This window comes from Fusarium venenatum (assembly GCF_020744135.1).
Source record: "Fusarium venenatum strain MPI-CAGE-CH-0201 chromosome Unknown EDB82scaffold_3, whole genome shotgun sequence".
NCBI classification, from domain to species: Eukaryota; Fungi; Ascomycota; class Sordariomycetes; order Hypocreales; family Nectriaceae; genus Fusarium; species Fusarium venenatum.
Genome location: NW_027072131.1, coordinates 4,354,301 through 4,368,346, shown reverse-complemented (window position 1 = coordinate 4,368,346; position 14,046 = coordinate 4,354,301). Strand labels below are relative to the sequence as shown.

The window sequence follows — 14,046 nt, the reverse complement described above, 5'->3', positions numbered from 1 at the left end:
AGTACAGGGTCACGAGCGTTATACTCGGGTGAACCATTCTACCAACAACTTACCAGTTAATGTTCACTAAACAGAACTTTATCTTTATGCTACATAAATCTAATATAAACCCCGAGGGCATCGGCATCAGTGCCTGCTCCTGATTAGATATCCTCATTATGAGGATATCATCTGAGGAAATGGCAAGGAAAAAAGAAACGGGATAGTGTTCTTTGGCATTCAGAACGGTATCCAGAGCGTTTCCCCCCAAAGTTTGAACTTGGGCATAAGTTGATTTGCATGGGAGGAGACTAACAGTGAACACTGTGTTTAAACGCATATTACCGACGACAAAGACAACTGCAGAATCAGTGACATCAAGATGAAGAAAATCATCAAGGATATTTTGTGCATTACTATATAGTCAGTCTACATAGTCCATGGCTCGTCCATTGCCACGATTCCAGATTAGGCAGTCTTGTCAGCAATTGATCTTATGAGTGTCGACTACTGCCAGATCTGGCCAGCGACCCAACAAATCCTTTCTTATAAACCCCACCGACGGATTCAGATCAAGGATTATCTATAATAACATGGCCTCTTATTGGGAGCGGCACCACTGCCAGGTCCATATTCTGGTTGACTGATGCCGTACAGAGTCGCCTTCATATACCCCGCACCAGCCTCTCAAATAAAATAAAGTTTGGTGGCATTCCCTGACATCAACAACCTGAAGACCCAATCCATCCATCTTTCTTCAAGACACACATCTACAAACATGAACTTCACCTTGTTCTCGGGTGTTTCTGAGCAGCCTCGTTTACCACATGACCCGTCAACTGAGTCTTTTGAACTCAGGGCCGTCGCGGGACCCGATATCTGGCGGACCCCTTCTTGTGCTGGAGGGCGAGACGATTTCAACGGTCCAATCTATGCAACTCCTCTTGCACTAAATTCGTTCAAAAAGGCCAAGGTCACGGTATCAGCCAATTTTCACGCCCCATACTCCCAGGGCGGTCTTATTCTGTTTATGCCCGAGTCTGATCCGACTGTCGATACCGATGGGCAGTCGTCGCGCCTTCACGTATCGCCAAGTACATGGATCAAAGCTGGAATTGAACTCGTCGATGATCAGCATTTCGCCTCTGTAGCGGCAGGCAAACCATACTCCGACTGGAGTTTGACGAGATTAGGCGAAAGCACCGCCACGTTTGAGTTGAAAAAGACAAATGGATCTCTTTGGGTTTACGTTACTGGGTCTGACGGACAGAGGACACCGTTGAGGAAGTTGACATGGGTTTTTGATATGAAGCCTCAGCGGGATATTTGGGTTGGTGTGGCTGCCTGCATGCCCAAGGGAGATGGGACACCGAACGGCGGATCGTTGGCGGTCCAGTTCAAGGACTTTAGTATTACAACAGAGTGATGTTTCGAAGATCATGTGGCAGTAGACCAATTCTACAAGGAAGTTGCCTCTATTTACTTGGTTCAATCATGCTCGAGATACCACATTTCGTGTAATAGCAAAAAGGTAATTGGACACTTTAAAGGCACTCTTGCACTCTTGGCACACGTCCATTTCCGAATATTGGTCACGGATTCGGAATCAGACCGATGGATTCTGAATCGTAACCCGGTTAAGCTTATCTGCTTGGCTGTACGCGTGAAATGGTAGGCTAACTTTGATTCCGCACCTAACACGACATGGATTAACCCCGCACAACTATCAACGAACTATCCCAAACTTCCCCGGATCTCCCAGAGACTTAGAGATAGTCTTCTATGAAATCGCGGGGTAACTGACATCCGTTGCATTCCCGATTCCGATTTCCGAACTGCATGTTCAACGAGGGAGTTGCAATTGCAGTCTTGATTTAAACCATGGAGTCCCCTGCTCTTTTGAGAGTCTATCCCTCGTTACTTACCTTGCGGTACGGCTAACAGCGAAGATCGGCACCAACAACACCGAGTCTGATCTAATATTCTTTCCCGTTAAGCCATCAAAATGTCAGATAAAATCGACGAACTAGCCACCGAGGCGAGAATCAGCCAAGATGAAAACCCCAAAGCTGAAAGTCAGCTGATCGATCCCATCCTTGAGAAGAAACTCATAAGAAAGGTCGACCTTAATCTTGTCCCCATCCTCTTTTTGCTTTTCCTCTGCGCCTTTATCGATCGGTAAGCTATCTCTGAGTCATAAGACAAGTCTGCACTCTCTAATGCGCTCAGTATCAACATCGGTAATGCTCGAATCCAGGGCCTCGAAGCCGATCTCAACATGACTGGTCAGGATTACAACATCGCTCTTTTTACCTTCTTCATTCTCTATATCATTCTTGAAGTCCCGTGTAACATTCTTCTCAAGAATACGCGACCATCACTCTTCCTCTCAGCCATCATGACAGGATGGGGCATTGTCACCATCTGCCAGGGTCTCACCAAGTCCTTTGCAGGATTGATCGTCTGCCGTGTCATTATTGGTGGGCTCGAGGCAGGGTTTTTCCCAGCTTGTGTGTATCTACTCAGTATGTACTACTGCCGCCATGAACTCCAGTGGCGTTTCAACCTCTTCTTCTCAGCCAGTATTATTGCGGGCGCCTTTAGTGGTCTTCTAGCTTATGCTATCGCTCACATGGATGGAATCGCTGGGTATGGTGGTTGGAGATGGATCTTCATCCTCGAAGGTATCGCCACTGTTATCATCGCTATTGGTAGTTATTGGCTCATTCCAGATTGGCCCGAGACTGCAAAGTTCCTTTCTGACGATGAGCGAGCACTTCTCATTCATCGCCTTGCTGAGGATAGAAAAGATACACATATGAACACTTGGAATGCCAAGACGGCCAGGCGGATATTTTCAGATATCAAGATCTATCTTGGGTAAGCCATTAGAAAAATCTCCTTTTCGCATTGAGCTCTAACTAATATTTCAAGCGTTCTTATGTACATGGGCATTGTGACAACTAGCTATGCTGGCTCCTTCTTCACTCCGACCATTCTAAAACAACTGGGCTGGACATCAATTCGCGCTCAGATTATGTCTATCCCCATTTTCATCTTTGCAACTGTTTGCGCACTTGTCTCTGCAATTGCGAGCGATAAGTTGAAGCATCGCTCGGGTTTCATTATAGGGGGTTGCTGTTTCTCAACTATTGGCTATGTTATCCTACTCAACATGATGTCTGTCACTGTAGGCGTTCGATATTTCTCGCTTTTCTGTATTGTTGGCGGTGGCTACATTGCCCAGCCAATTGTACTGGTCTGGTTGAGTAACAATATGTCTGGCCACTACAAGGTTGGAGTCGCTTCTGCTATGCAAGTTGGCATAGGCAATGTGGGTGGAATTATTGCTAGGTTCGTGATTGCCAGCTACTTCTTTAAACTGACCAGCTAACCAGGCAATAGCAATATGTTCATCACGACCGAGGCTCCAACTTACCCTCTGGGCTTTGGACTGGGACTTGGCCTTGTGTGGCTCTGTGTCCTCAGCTCTCTCACATTCTTGTTCTATATTCGACGAGAGAACAGATTGAGAGAAGAGGGCAAACGAGATGACAGATATAACTTACCCGAGGACGAAAAGAATAATCTGGGTGACGACCACCCAAGCTTTCGCTTCACCTTCTAAGTAGCTACCATCACTCACAACAGTTATGTTTTTCTAGGCATTTCCAGAAGCTGGATAAATCTTTCTATGGTTTCAAAATCTTGTTTATAACACCTTAACATAAACTATTTGCTATATACTGCGGATATCTGGTACCGGTTATCCAAATTCCACGGAAGTACTTTGACAGTATTGAACCAACACAATCAAACGTCCACATCCAACTCTCACAGATATTGGTTACATGTCCTTCCAAAATGATAGATCACTGGTAGAGCTTCAAAGAGTTGATGGTCCAGTAAGCTTCCTTGAAAGCACCAGGCTGGTTGGTGACATAGTCGTCGCAGGTGGCATAGCCAGTCGAGGCTCTGCACTCTTGGTTCCAGATTCCTTGGTCGATGTTGCTTCCGCAAAACGCCGTGTTAAAGATCTGTAATAATCAGCATAATTCTTCAATCTCACTCTGCAGGGTTATCTTACAATAGTCTGCTTCTTGAAGTATTTTCCAACATCACAGTTGCCATTAGCATTGACAAACTGAGTGGTAGCAGGCTGACCCCAGGTGTTGGGCTCTGGCTTGCCGTTCTTGATATCAGCGGGAATACTGTTACGAGGGAACCACCAGATCTTGACAGCCTCAGTTGTCAGCCATGTGGCGTACACACCACCCTTGTTGGTATTGAAGGTCTTGCCGTAGGAGCCAGACGGCATGGTGTTGCCACATCCGGAACTATGCAGGTTAGCTCAGCTTGAATTTGGATACTATCGATGCACTGACTAGTTGACTCCATCAGAGCAGTAGCGGGTATCAGAACCGCCTTTGTTGCAGTTGTTCCTAGGCTCAGCACCTCCGGGACGGTTGAAAATGCATGCTCCACATGTGTGCAGAGAAACATAGTTGCCGTTCTGGTTGCCATTGATACCCTCGATGATATCAATCTCACCAATAGGATCCTCGTCGAAGTTATAAGACCAGCTGCAGTTGTCAGAAACCCCCCTGTATCTTTTAGAAACCACAAGAAACTTACTAGGCAGGCCAGACACCACAGGCAACTCCCGGCATGTGCTCAATATCAGCGATCAGGATGCCCGAGCTGTAGGACTCCTTAGACTCAAGACGAACGCTTCCACGTCCATGCTTGAATCCTCCAGGCGTGAGGAGCGCTGCTTTATCTGCAGAGTTCACTCCAAGATGAACTTTACCATTGTTGGTGTGGACAATACCAGAGCTCACTGCTTGGTTTCTGCTCAAGTAGTTGACGGAGCCACCAGTTGGATCGCCCTCGTAACCGGGGTCGATACTATCAAAGTAGGCACGCTACACGAAGTCAGTAATGCAACATATCTTATAATTGGTCAAAGTTTGGTCTTACATCTCTGAAGTTGAACGAGTCCAGGAAGTTACTGGAGTCATATGTCTTCCTCAGTGTAAAGGCAGCCTGGCCTTGAGTGGCCTCGGCAGCAATGAGAAGAGCGAGAACTGTGTTTCGGAACATGGCGAAGTAGTTGCGTCTGAGTTACTGAAACTTCGAACAGCATCTAACATGAGTCTTATATATACCCGCAGTGTTCGGATCGTGGAGTATCTGTTCGTATAGCAGGCGTTTTCCTCGCTTTGGTCCGAATAATGCGACCATTAGTCTGATGACTGAAAAACGCAACTGCAATCCTTCGACCGGCCCAGATCCTTCTCTCTGCATGTATGAACATATTTGTGGTCAGTTTGGGGTCCAAAGAACATCAGACCAGCTTGAATTCGAGCATAGTAATCCTGCCTATTGTTCCTGATCTGATACCTTGTAGTCAATATTATACCTCATTATAGATGTGGTAGGCATGTCCGTCCCAACCATCTCAAAGTGGTATGGCGCCAATGGAGGATAGAAACCTGGTCCCGGGAATCCTTCGAGAATCCTTCCAAGTTCTTTCGTGACCTTCCGGATATAGTCTGGTCGGTTATCCACCGCGTAAAAAAACAAGATCTTTGGTTGAGTTCATGGTATAGCACACCATCCAGGCTAGGGTTACACTGACTATTGGTTTCAATTGGACGGTACCTGGGCAATTTTCGCTGATCCCACTATAACTAGGCGCGGCCCGGGCTGCCGAGATTACATTGAGCACAAGATTATGCATACACGAGGTTCCCTTGCATCTCCCTCTTTTATCCCGTCGAATGGTTTTACTGAGAAATCTCTTTTCTCATGGACAAGCATGTTTGAAAATACTACTTGTATAGGGAGACAGAAAACGAGCCACACGTCCCCCTTTGCGTAAGCGAATGCGGCTTGCGTCTTCGAGACCTACTACTACATAAAGTCTCGCTCAATAACAACTGTCTCGTTTCTCCAACGGCGTGACCGAATCTTTGAAGCCGAATTTAACATGCTTCGCGCTCTTTTCTTCTCCTGTACTTTCGGACATGTCATTGAGTAAGCCGAACCGGAGTTACACATCATCTAGTGTACCGTCGTTCGTCTCAGCTCCCAGAGACAGTCCCGCGTTGATGACTGCAGTGTCCAATTCGGCATTGCATGTTGTGTATAGAAGACTGGAGAACGAGCTATCATGGACAACGTCATTCGAATAAATAGCCCAAAATCCAGCTAAAAGAAATAGGAGGGTGGCGAAAGCAGCTAGTGCGTAAGAAAGGGCCAGGCGACGGGGAGAGTATTGATAATGTACTTCAGTCGTCGAAACATCTGCCGAAATATTAGAGACAGTGTGAGCTCTAGTGTCCAATTAGCACTTGGATATGGTCTTATGTTGGTAGGTCCTCACGTTAGTTCAGGTACACTTAGTAAACTGATAGTGATATTATTCATCAAATCCTCGAGTGCGCGGACTAACATCCGATTTCAACACAACTATTCCTCCTCTGGAAAAGGTGACTGAGTGAGAGCTTTGTGATTGTAGAAGTTTGGCCTCATCCAGCTGGTATTTGTGAACTACTCACAGGCTGTCAGGCCGGTCGCAAGCACCGGGTTATTCCCGCCCTGGCGGAGTTCTTCTTGTGAGACGTCATACTTTCCGCTGATTATCCCGCCTAGTGTTGATGGAAAGGCACGGAAGACGGAGTAATATGCGCCGTTTTCGCCAGAGGATGGTTTCATATACCCAGGGTCTTGGACCTTGTTCCTCTTTGTATTTGAGTATACGGCAATCGGCCTTGAGTTGAGGTAGGAGTATTGTACCACAAAACTGGCATTGACCAAGGAACAAACGATACTTTGATCCGAGGTTTGTACTCAAAGCTGCTGTGTTATATTTTCTCCCAGTCTAGGACGCTTCCACAACACACTGTGATTCAATGGACTTTCACCTATGACAGGTTTATCGATAGTCGGCGGGAAGGCAGCATATATAAGTAGCCCATCTTGGTTAAATGTTTCGTTCGGGGGGCGCATAGCCTCAGGATTCACGACTGCAAGATTTTTATACCTGAATAAATCCTCGGCAACAATTGCAAACTCTCTGTCTTCACTTTTTGTGCTACGGCGACAATTCACCGATGGGCCGTAGAAGCTATATTGGAAAGTTGAGTACGGGGCGGGAGCAGTGGGAGCCAACATAATGCCTCTGTATGCAACACGTTTCGCATATAAGTGAGCGTTAGATGTAGGGATTAAATAATTGTAAACTGTGCCATTTGTGTTTCGTTCTAGCAACCACTCGACAGTCCTGTTGAAGTCCGGAATTGAGATATTTCTGGTTGATGTACTATCGTCAAGTCCGACCGACAGCGTTGCCGGGGGTGCTATAGACGCTAAAGGAAGACACCTGCAAAGAATGACAAGGGATCCGATGTGAGAGTGAACATCTTATCAATCACGGATATTTCAATATCATGACATCTGAGCGTGCGCCATATCACTTGCTTGAAAGCCGTAGTGACGCAGGCTTGAAAACAAACAGTTGCCATTAGAGCGAACAGCGACCCAACCCGGATAGTCCATTGCTGGGATTTGGTAGATCGCGTAACTGCGACTGACATAGACTGGTAGAAAACATGGTGGCCGATAGCTAAAGCAATGCCGCATAGGAAGAAGAGACACATAATGGCAGGCTGGCGAAGAGTGATGCGCCATTTAGCAAGCCGATGCTGCACAGCCTGATTCCCGCACGTGGACTCATTAGAATCATTCAAGCGCTCGATTTGCGAGTCGTCGTGATCGATTATACGAATACCTTGCCTGCGGTTCATTACCATGTTTGCGTTGATACCGTTGGCCAGAGCCTCCGGCGCATGACTCAAAAGACCCTTAAAGGGAAGAGTAACACGACGAAACGGGGCTAGATAACGAGCGTTGTTCGTAGATAGGCAGATAGGCTTGTGAGATTTAGGTGACACAGACACAAAGCTACCATTAGTTCAGACAGCCATAGTTGTGTAACAGGCTTAAGTGGACGCAACCACCACAGCCTTCGCAATCAGGAGGGCGATATAAATGGAAATTAGATTTATCTTAGTAGGTAAAACTGATAAGCTTTCGGGGGAATCCACTGAGTACGAAGTAACCATTCTCCATGCGTGTTGCGTCAGAATTAATTAAAAGACAACCACAGGGTAGCAGCCCCTGACTTGATTCAGGCCCATCCTGCGGGGCAACGTATCAATCACGCGGCAACCCTGACAATATGTGACTGGGATCTGTTCTCAGCTGAATTTTTGGGCTCTGGATTTGGAATATGTAGGCAAAGGAAAAGGTACAACTTCACACGTCACTTTCTTATATATTCTCTCTGTCCCCTAGGAACCTCATCCGTGAAACTTAACGTTAGTTCGACATCGTAGCTTTCCTTTAGGCGAATATTCTCTAGTCAACAGACAGGAATGTCAGCAACCTGCGACGTGGCGCACAAGACGAGCGTCGAGATTGTGGCCTCAGCTCCAGCCACCATCGCCAACACAGACCTCACGGAAACCTTCGCTGCCGCGGCTGAAGCTAGGACAGCCACTGAAGGTCTCATCGATACCGATATTACTATTGAGTTTGCCACCACTGAATCTACTGCAACTGATTCTGATAGTCTGCGACTGAGACAAAAACAACTCCGAACACCACAACTATAAATGAGTAAAAGACAGTCACCTCAACACATCATATTTGAGAGATTCATTCTCGGAGTTATAAACGATCCCGGATATACATATATACGTAATACGCATTGACTCCACAGAATTAAGTGTTCTCTAGGGCAAGATCCGATAGGTTGCTGAAGCCACTTCCGCAACCACTACAGATTACCTGGTAGGGCAGAGAAACACTAAAGATAAACAAGGGAACACTGAGTCGTGTCTCGCATGACAGAGAACCAAGGGATGAGATGGGTGTGCCAAGTTGGAGCCGTGCCCTCATAAACAGACGAAAAGATATGATCAGGACTCGGGCTGTTTCCTAAGCTCTGTCGCACGATGACTTGGGAACCATCCACTTCTTTATCCTTCATCCCGACAATAATAAGATGAGGATGAATTGAATGCCCTTGAGCAATTACCTGTGGGTGGCCTTGAAACTCGGGTCGTGCTCTTAGTTCAGCCCGGAATATGGTACTAACCTACGCTATCTACTCACTGACCAGCTTTACTAGGTTACCAGTACTAGACTGTCGTTTTACTAGCCATAGTGTGGCGCCAAACATCTCCACCAGAACATTGAAATCTACTTGGTCAGTAACAAATGAGTCTACATTTCGCATCTGGAGTTGTCGCGCATAAATGAGTTGTTCGTAGCCTCCCGTCGTCCCCATCAGTGATATTCACGGAATAGTTCGTTCTAGATAACAAAGATCGTGCGCCGCCAACCTGGTCAAACGCAATTTCCTTGCTTTAGCTTTATCGCTACATTCCAGGATGTCGCCTGTAAAGTTTAAATTCCCAACAGTCAGACATCCTAGCCAGGGACTCTACTACCGGTTCTCTACTAAGGCATCCGTGCCTGCCGCCCAGTAGAAACTATTTTTACGCCACTAACGCATCCGGGGGTCCGATCACCAGTTCCACTACGAATATCGCTTAGTCGATCATCCATCCAACGCCTCTAACGCCTCTAGGGTCGATCTTCATTCCTTGAGTCGTTTCGCAAAGAAAAGACTAATTGCTCCAATATATACCCTTGGCAAGGCCCCTCTGCCTTTTCCTGGTCTGCATTTGCGACCTGGAAAAAATGCCTATTGATGGTCTCCTCGAACTGTATCGGGGCCATGTCGTCCCTAAGGAATACAATGCGGGATACGTCGCCCTGAGCTATCTCATCAGTCTCGTGGGCGCTGCTTCCACTCTAGAATTGATCAATCGGAGATCATGGTTCAACGGTATTTCGAATCAGTACGTGATATGCCCCAAGATGTAGATTTTTCCAAGACGGCCTGCTTACACGTGCTTTAGCTTGGTGCTCGTGTCCTCAGCGATCACCATGGGCGGTATATCAATATGGTCTATGGTAAGTTGGGACAGTAATTAATCCACAGCATCTTGTTCTTATGCTTATCTACGGTTTAGCATTTTATCGGTAACCAAGCCCTCACTCTCGGCCGAGGGGAGGCAGAGATGCAAGTCGACTATTCCATTGGCATCACAGTACTCTCTTTTTGGATGCCTGTCATCTTTCTTCTCGCCGCCTTTTACGCCATCGGAATCTCAAATCGAATTGCTTGGTGGAGAGTCATCACAGCCGGCATCCTATGTGGTTCCGCCATTTGCGGAATGCACTACCTGGGTAACGCGTCAATCAAAAACTATGAATGCATCTATAGCAAGGTTTACATCGTCGGGGCTGCTATAATTGCCGTCGTTGCCAGTACTGTCGCATTAGCAATGTTCTTTATCTTGCAATCTCTATCGGGTGGTACTTGGTGGAAGCGAACAATATCCGCTTTTGTACTGGCTGGTGCAGTATCCAGTATGCACTGGTGTGCATCTGTTGGAACCGAGTATCGACTTGTTCGGCTTAGAAGAATCCAGGAAAACTCACGCACTGCAACTGTAGTAGCAGTTATCTGTTTGGTGAGTGTTTGAGGACATCCGTCCACAGGTCAGCTGAGCTAACTAGGGCAGTCTTTCGGCGCTTGTATCATCATTGCTGGATCAGCTATCCTTCGGGCCCGTACTCTCAAACAAGCAGCTCGTCGTGCTCAGCAAATCGAACTGGGCGCTATTGTGTTTGATAAGAACGGCCGCCTACTTATTGATTCTAATGGAGTGTTCCCTAGTACTGTCGTTACTGATTTCTTCATTGGCGAGGTAAGACCAAGAATAATTATGCTTCACTTTCATTCGAAATACTAATTCACCTTCTCTTCCTGTAGAACAAAAAGGAACGATTCAACACTTCGCATTCTCAATTTGCTTGGATGTTCCAGGCCTCACGTAATTGGATTGGTATTTCAGGACTAATCAATGGAATGAGACGGCATCTTGAACAGTTGCCTCACAAGAGCCGCCACAGGGACGCCAAGAAGGGTATCCAGCTCATCACCGACGATGGGAAACTTATCGAAGGATACGATGTCATCTTCCGTGAGCTCTTCTGTGTCGCAGCTGCCGAGCTCAGTGATCAGCTCAATGAACCTCTTATCAACGTCGGCGTTCTATGGGACGAGGTATTACCCAAGGAAACAGCATCCAACCAAGCATACCTCCAGGCACTCGAGAAGTACAGGGCCACTGGCGACTCTAGCGAGACAAGTTCCAAGGGCGCATCTGAGCATCACAACATGGAGAAAGAAGTCGGACTCGAGGAAGAGATAGATGGACGAGGTGCGCTGATGTTCTTGGTTCGCCGCCTTACATCAGACGAAGAGATGCAAAGACTGGTATCAGCTGGATACCGCTTTGTCGATCCTGGTCAAGTCAGCAACAATTCGAGGTTTCACCAGCAGATTCAGTCAACCGAGTTCAAGACAAAGCTTCGCGATATGAGAATCTTTGTTGATCAGAAAATTCGGATCAAGGCCGGAGTTCATCTTGGCTTCTTTGCCATCCAGGATACAGGAGTCAACAAACCCCAAGTTCTGGTCCGAAAAGATGCTCGCCATTTGCTTCCTTCAATACCGTTACCAATGAAGACTATTCAGAAGTCCCAAATAGGGCTCTTGGAAAGGATAGCTGGCTTGCCGGTGCCAGAAGCCCTTCAAAGGTTAAGGACTAGAGGTGCCACACCAAGGTCTCCTGATGAAGAAAGCTTCGCCAAGCATCTCTCCAATGCGATCCACTCACTACGGAAAATGGTGGATGAACCTTCTTTCCAAGATGCGGTGCTGACGACATCGATGGTGCGACTTCCATTCGGCCTCGACGGCGATCAGGTAGACGAAACAGTCATTATGGCGCTGCGGCTCAAAATCACACATCCCGTTTTTTCCACCAGCCCCAACTGCCAATGGATGCCGCTTAGCTTCTTCAAGATGCGGCAAACGTTGGCTCAGTCCCGTCAAGAGTTCATCCGAGTTCTCCATGACGAGTTTGATCCTTTAACGTTGCCTGCAAGCCGGGCGAATAACAAGCTCACATCTGGGCCTGTTTCAACAATGCGCCGACTTAGGAGCGCTGTGACAACAACAGAGTCCAAAGTCAAGAAGTCTGAGATGACAGTGATGCGGACCAGAGCTGAATCGAAAGACTCCGGACGATCGTCGTCAACAGTCAACTTGTGTCCTCCTGGAGGTAGCGATGACACCCCTCAAATACCAGAAACGATGGACATTCAACCCCCTACGGAACGCCATTACTCGGGGTACCAGCAATCATTCTTGAATGGTGGAATCGTGGTATTTCAAGAGGTGACAGTTCAGGTTGAATCAAGAAAACCTGAGCCTCCTCGCGATGACTTGGCACCGTCGTGGAGTCATGACACGGTGACTGAGCCACCGTATGAGATTGAGTCTCATCAGCCTGGACTGCCAACGGCAAAGGCGATTGAGTTACAACCGTTGGGTTGGGGTAAGACTGATGTTTCTGTCAAGTCACATCAGTTGAGTGATAGACAGATGGATCATAATGTTGGGACAATAGCGGCTTTCATTGATACCTTACTTATAGAGTTGTATATATCTAGCATATAGATACCTTGAATAATGACAAAGACATGATATTTATACATGAAGAGGAGAGAATGAAGTTGATGTATGGCCTGACTAGTATGATGGCTTCGTATCCAGATTTATATTTCTACACTTGTGCAACCTCGATACTACCTTGGCACTCAGAGAATACCATCAACAATTTGGGGGTGTTGGTAACAGAGCTTGAAATTGTGTTGGTAGATACGTTGGCATATCTGCCCAGCCTTGGTTGTCTCGCCATACAATTGCCTTCGATCCTCCAACTCATGCACCCCGCGAGGCAAAAACGCGCAGCAACATGATGCTTGTTTACAATAACGAAATCCATCCAAAATCGGGCGAATGGTTTAGTGGTATAATACTCCCTTAGCATAATTCGACTGAATAATCTGGGAGTGGTCCAGGGTTCGATTCCCTGTTCGTCCATCGTCGGTGGTTAGATTCCGCCATTGTACCTTCATTTTTTGTCATTTCTGTAGGATCGTGGCCTTTTCATTTTTGAGCAAAATATTTCTAAATTACGTAGCGTTGTGTTTTTGTTGCAGCCATTGGTCGAAACATAGTTGATTAATCGCCAGAGACGCTAATGTTGCTGAAGTCGCTTGTTGGCTCTCTTGGCTAAGCGTCCTCGATCCGGTAGTGTTGATAGAAACTAAGATAAGTCAATCGACAATTCAATAGTTCAACATTCATAAATATGAAAAACCTGCAACTATGAGATAGTGGCGTGGTTAGTCAACGTTGAAAGTTTGGAGAGGCTGTTGGCCTTCCTCAACTACGAACTTCGTGAGTACAGAAGTCATTCGAAACTCTATACAACCGATGCTTTCGAAGAGAAGATTCGATGTGATACTTCGAGATGCGGTGTACCTAATAATACGAGCAAGATAAAATATAAACCAGGACCCAGAAGTCGGCTTAATATTTGGCCTTAAGGTGTTTCCTGTTTACCGTGCTACGCAGACTCTGGAGTATAAGATCGGGTGCGAGACTAGTGCGTGGAATTAGATTTTCTGCAATATTGCTGGAGACAATCTTGGCACTTTTCAAAGAGCAGACAATGTCCTGATTCCATGTATATCAATCATTCATTGAAATGACGCACAACGTGCTTTTCTTATGATCGGGGATTTCTCATAATCTGGGGAAAGGAAGATGACACTCCGAGAATCCCGCCGCGTATCGTAAATGCCGGGTGATAATTACTAGAATAGGCAGGTAACTGGCACCAAACCTTGGCGGATGCAGGGGTGGACAAATTTAAACTTGATCGGTCTCTTACCCCTGGTGAGATTTTGGCTCAATGCAGCAGGTCTGCTTCTCGAATCTGGAACTATGTAACGATTCGAGTGACAGACCCTTGGTAGATAATTTATTGCTTCCTATATGAATCGAGT

General features: G+C 46.6%; 5 protein-coding genes and 1 non-coding gene across 6 annotated transcripts; 4 read left to right on the top strand and 2 right to left on the bottom strand.

Annotated features, from left to right (window-relative positions):
- The first annotated feature begins 387 nt into the window (after window positions 1-387).
- Window positions 388-1,571, top strand: EDB82DRAFT_507148 (uncharacterized protein). The gene has a single exon (XM_025727799.2). It carries the CDS (start codon window positions 758-760, stop codon window positions 1,403-1,405), a length of 648 nt encoding a protein of 215 aa, XP_025582230.1. The 5' UTR covers window positions 388-757; the 3' UTR covers window positions 1,406-1,571.
- Window positions 1,572-1,881: 310 nt separating this feature from the next.
- On the top strand, window positions 1,882-3,719 carry EDB82DRAFT_247030 (major facilitator superfamily domain-containing protein). Its single transcript, XM_025727798.2, has 4 exons — window positions 1,882-2,157; window positions 2,209-2,859; window positions 2,914-3,333; window positions 3,385-3,719. The coding sequence occupies exons 1-4, from the start codon at window positions 1,985-1,987 to the stop codon at window positions 3,605-3,607; spliced, it is 1,467 nt and encodes a 488-aa protein (XP_025582229.1). The 5' UTR covers window positions 1,882-1,984; the 3' UTR covers window positions 3,608-3,719.
- Window positions 3,602-5,203, bottom strand: EDB82DRAFT_247038 (concanavalin A-like lectin/glucanase domain-containing protein). Its single transcript, XM_025727797.2, has 5 exons — window positions 4,960-5,203; window positions 4,615-4,904; window positions 4,365-4,562; window positions 4,067-4,316; window positions 3,602-4,016 (listed from the first exon to the last, which is right to left on the bottom strand). The coding sequence occupies exons 1-5, from the start codon at window positions 5,080-5,082 to the stop codon at window positions 3,852-3,854; spliced, it is 1,026 nt and encodes a 341-aa protein (XP_025582228.1). The 5' UTR covers window positions 5,083-5,203; the 3' UTR covers window positions 3,602-3,851.
- A 2,031-nt stretch (window positions 5,204-7,234) lies between these two features.
- On the bottom strand, window positions 7,235-7,743 carry EDB82DRAFT_507145 (uncharacterized protein). Its single transcript, XM_065608779.1, has one exon. The coding sequence runs from the start codon at window positions 7,641-7,643 to the stop codon at window positions 7,353-7,355; it is 291 nt and encodes a 96-aa protein (XP_065464032.1). The 5' UTR covers window positions 7,644-7,743; the 3' UTR covers window positions 7,235-7,352.
- Window positions 7,744-9,624: 1,881 nt separating this feature from the next.
- On the top strand, window positions 9,625-12,764 carry EDB82DRAFT_464578 (uncharacterized protein). Its single transcript, XM_025727794.2, has 5 exons — window positions 9,625-9,914; window positions 9,975-10,029; window positions 10,089-10,592; window positions 10,644-10,829; window positions 10,895-12,764. The coding sequence occupies exons 1-5, from the start codon at window positions 9,754-9,756 to the stop codon at window positions 12,647-12,649; spliced, it is 2,661 nt and encodes an 886-aa protein (XP_025582225.1). The 5' UTR covers window positions 9,625-9,753; the 3' UTR covers window positions 12,650-12,764.
- A 221-nt stretch (window positions 12,765-12,985) lies between these two features.
- Window positions 12,986-13,075, top strand: EDB82DRAFT_t221. The gene has a single exon. It is a non-coding gene; the product is annotated as a tRNA-Ala (tRNA).
- The last annotated feature ends 971 nt before the right edge of the window (window positions 13,076-14,046 follow it).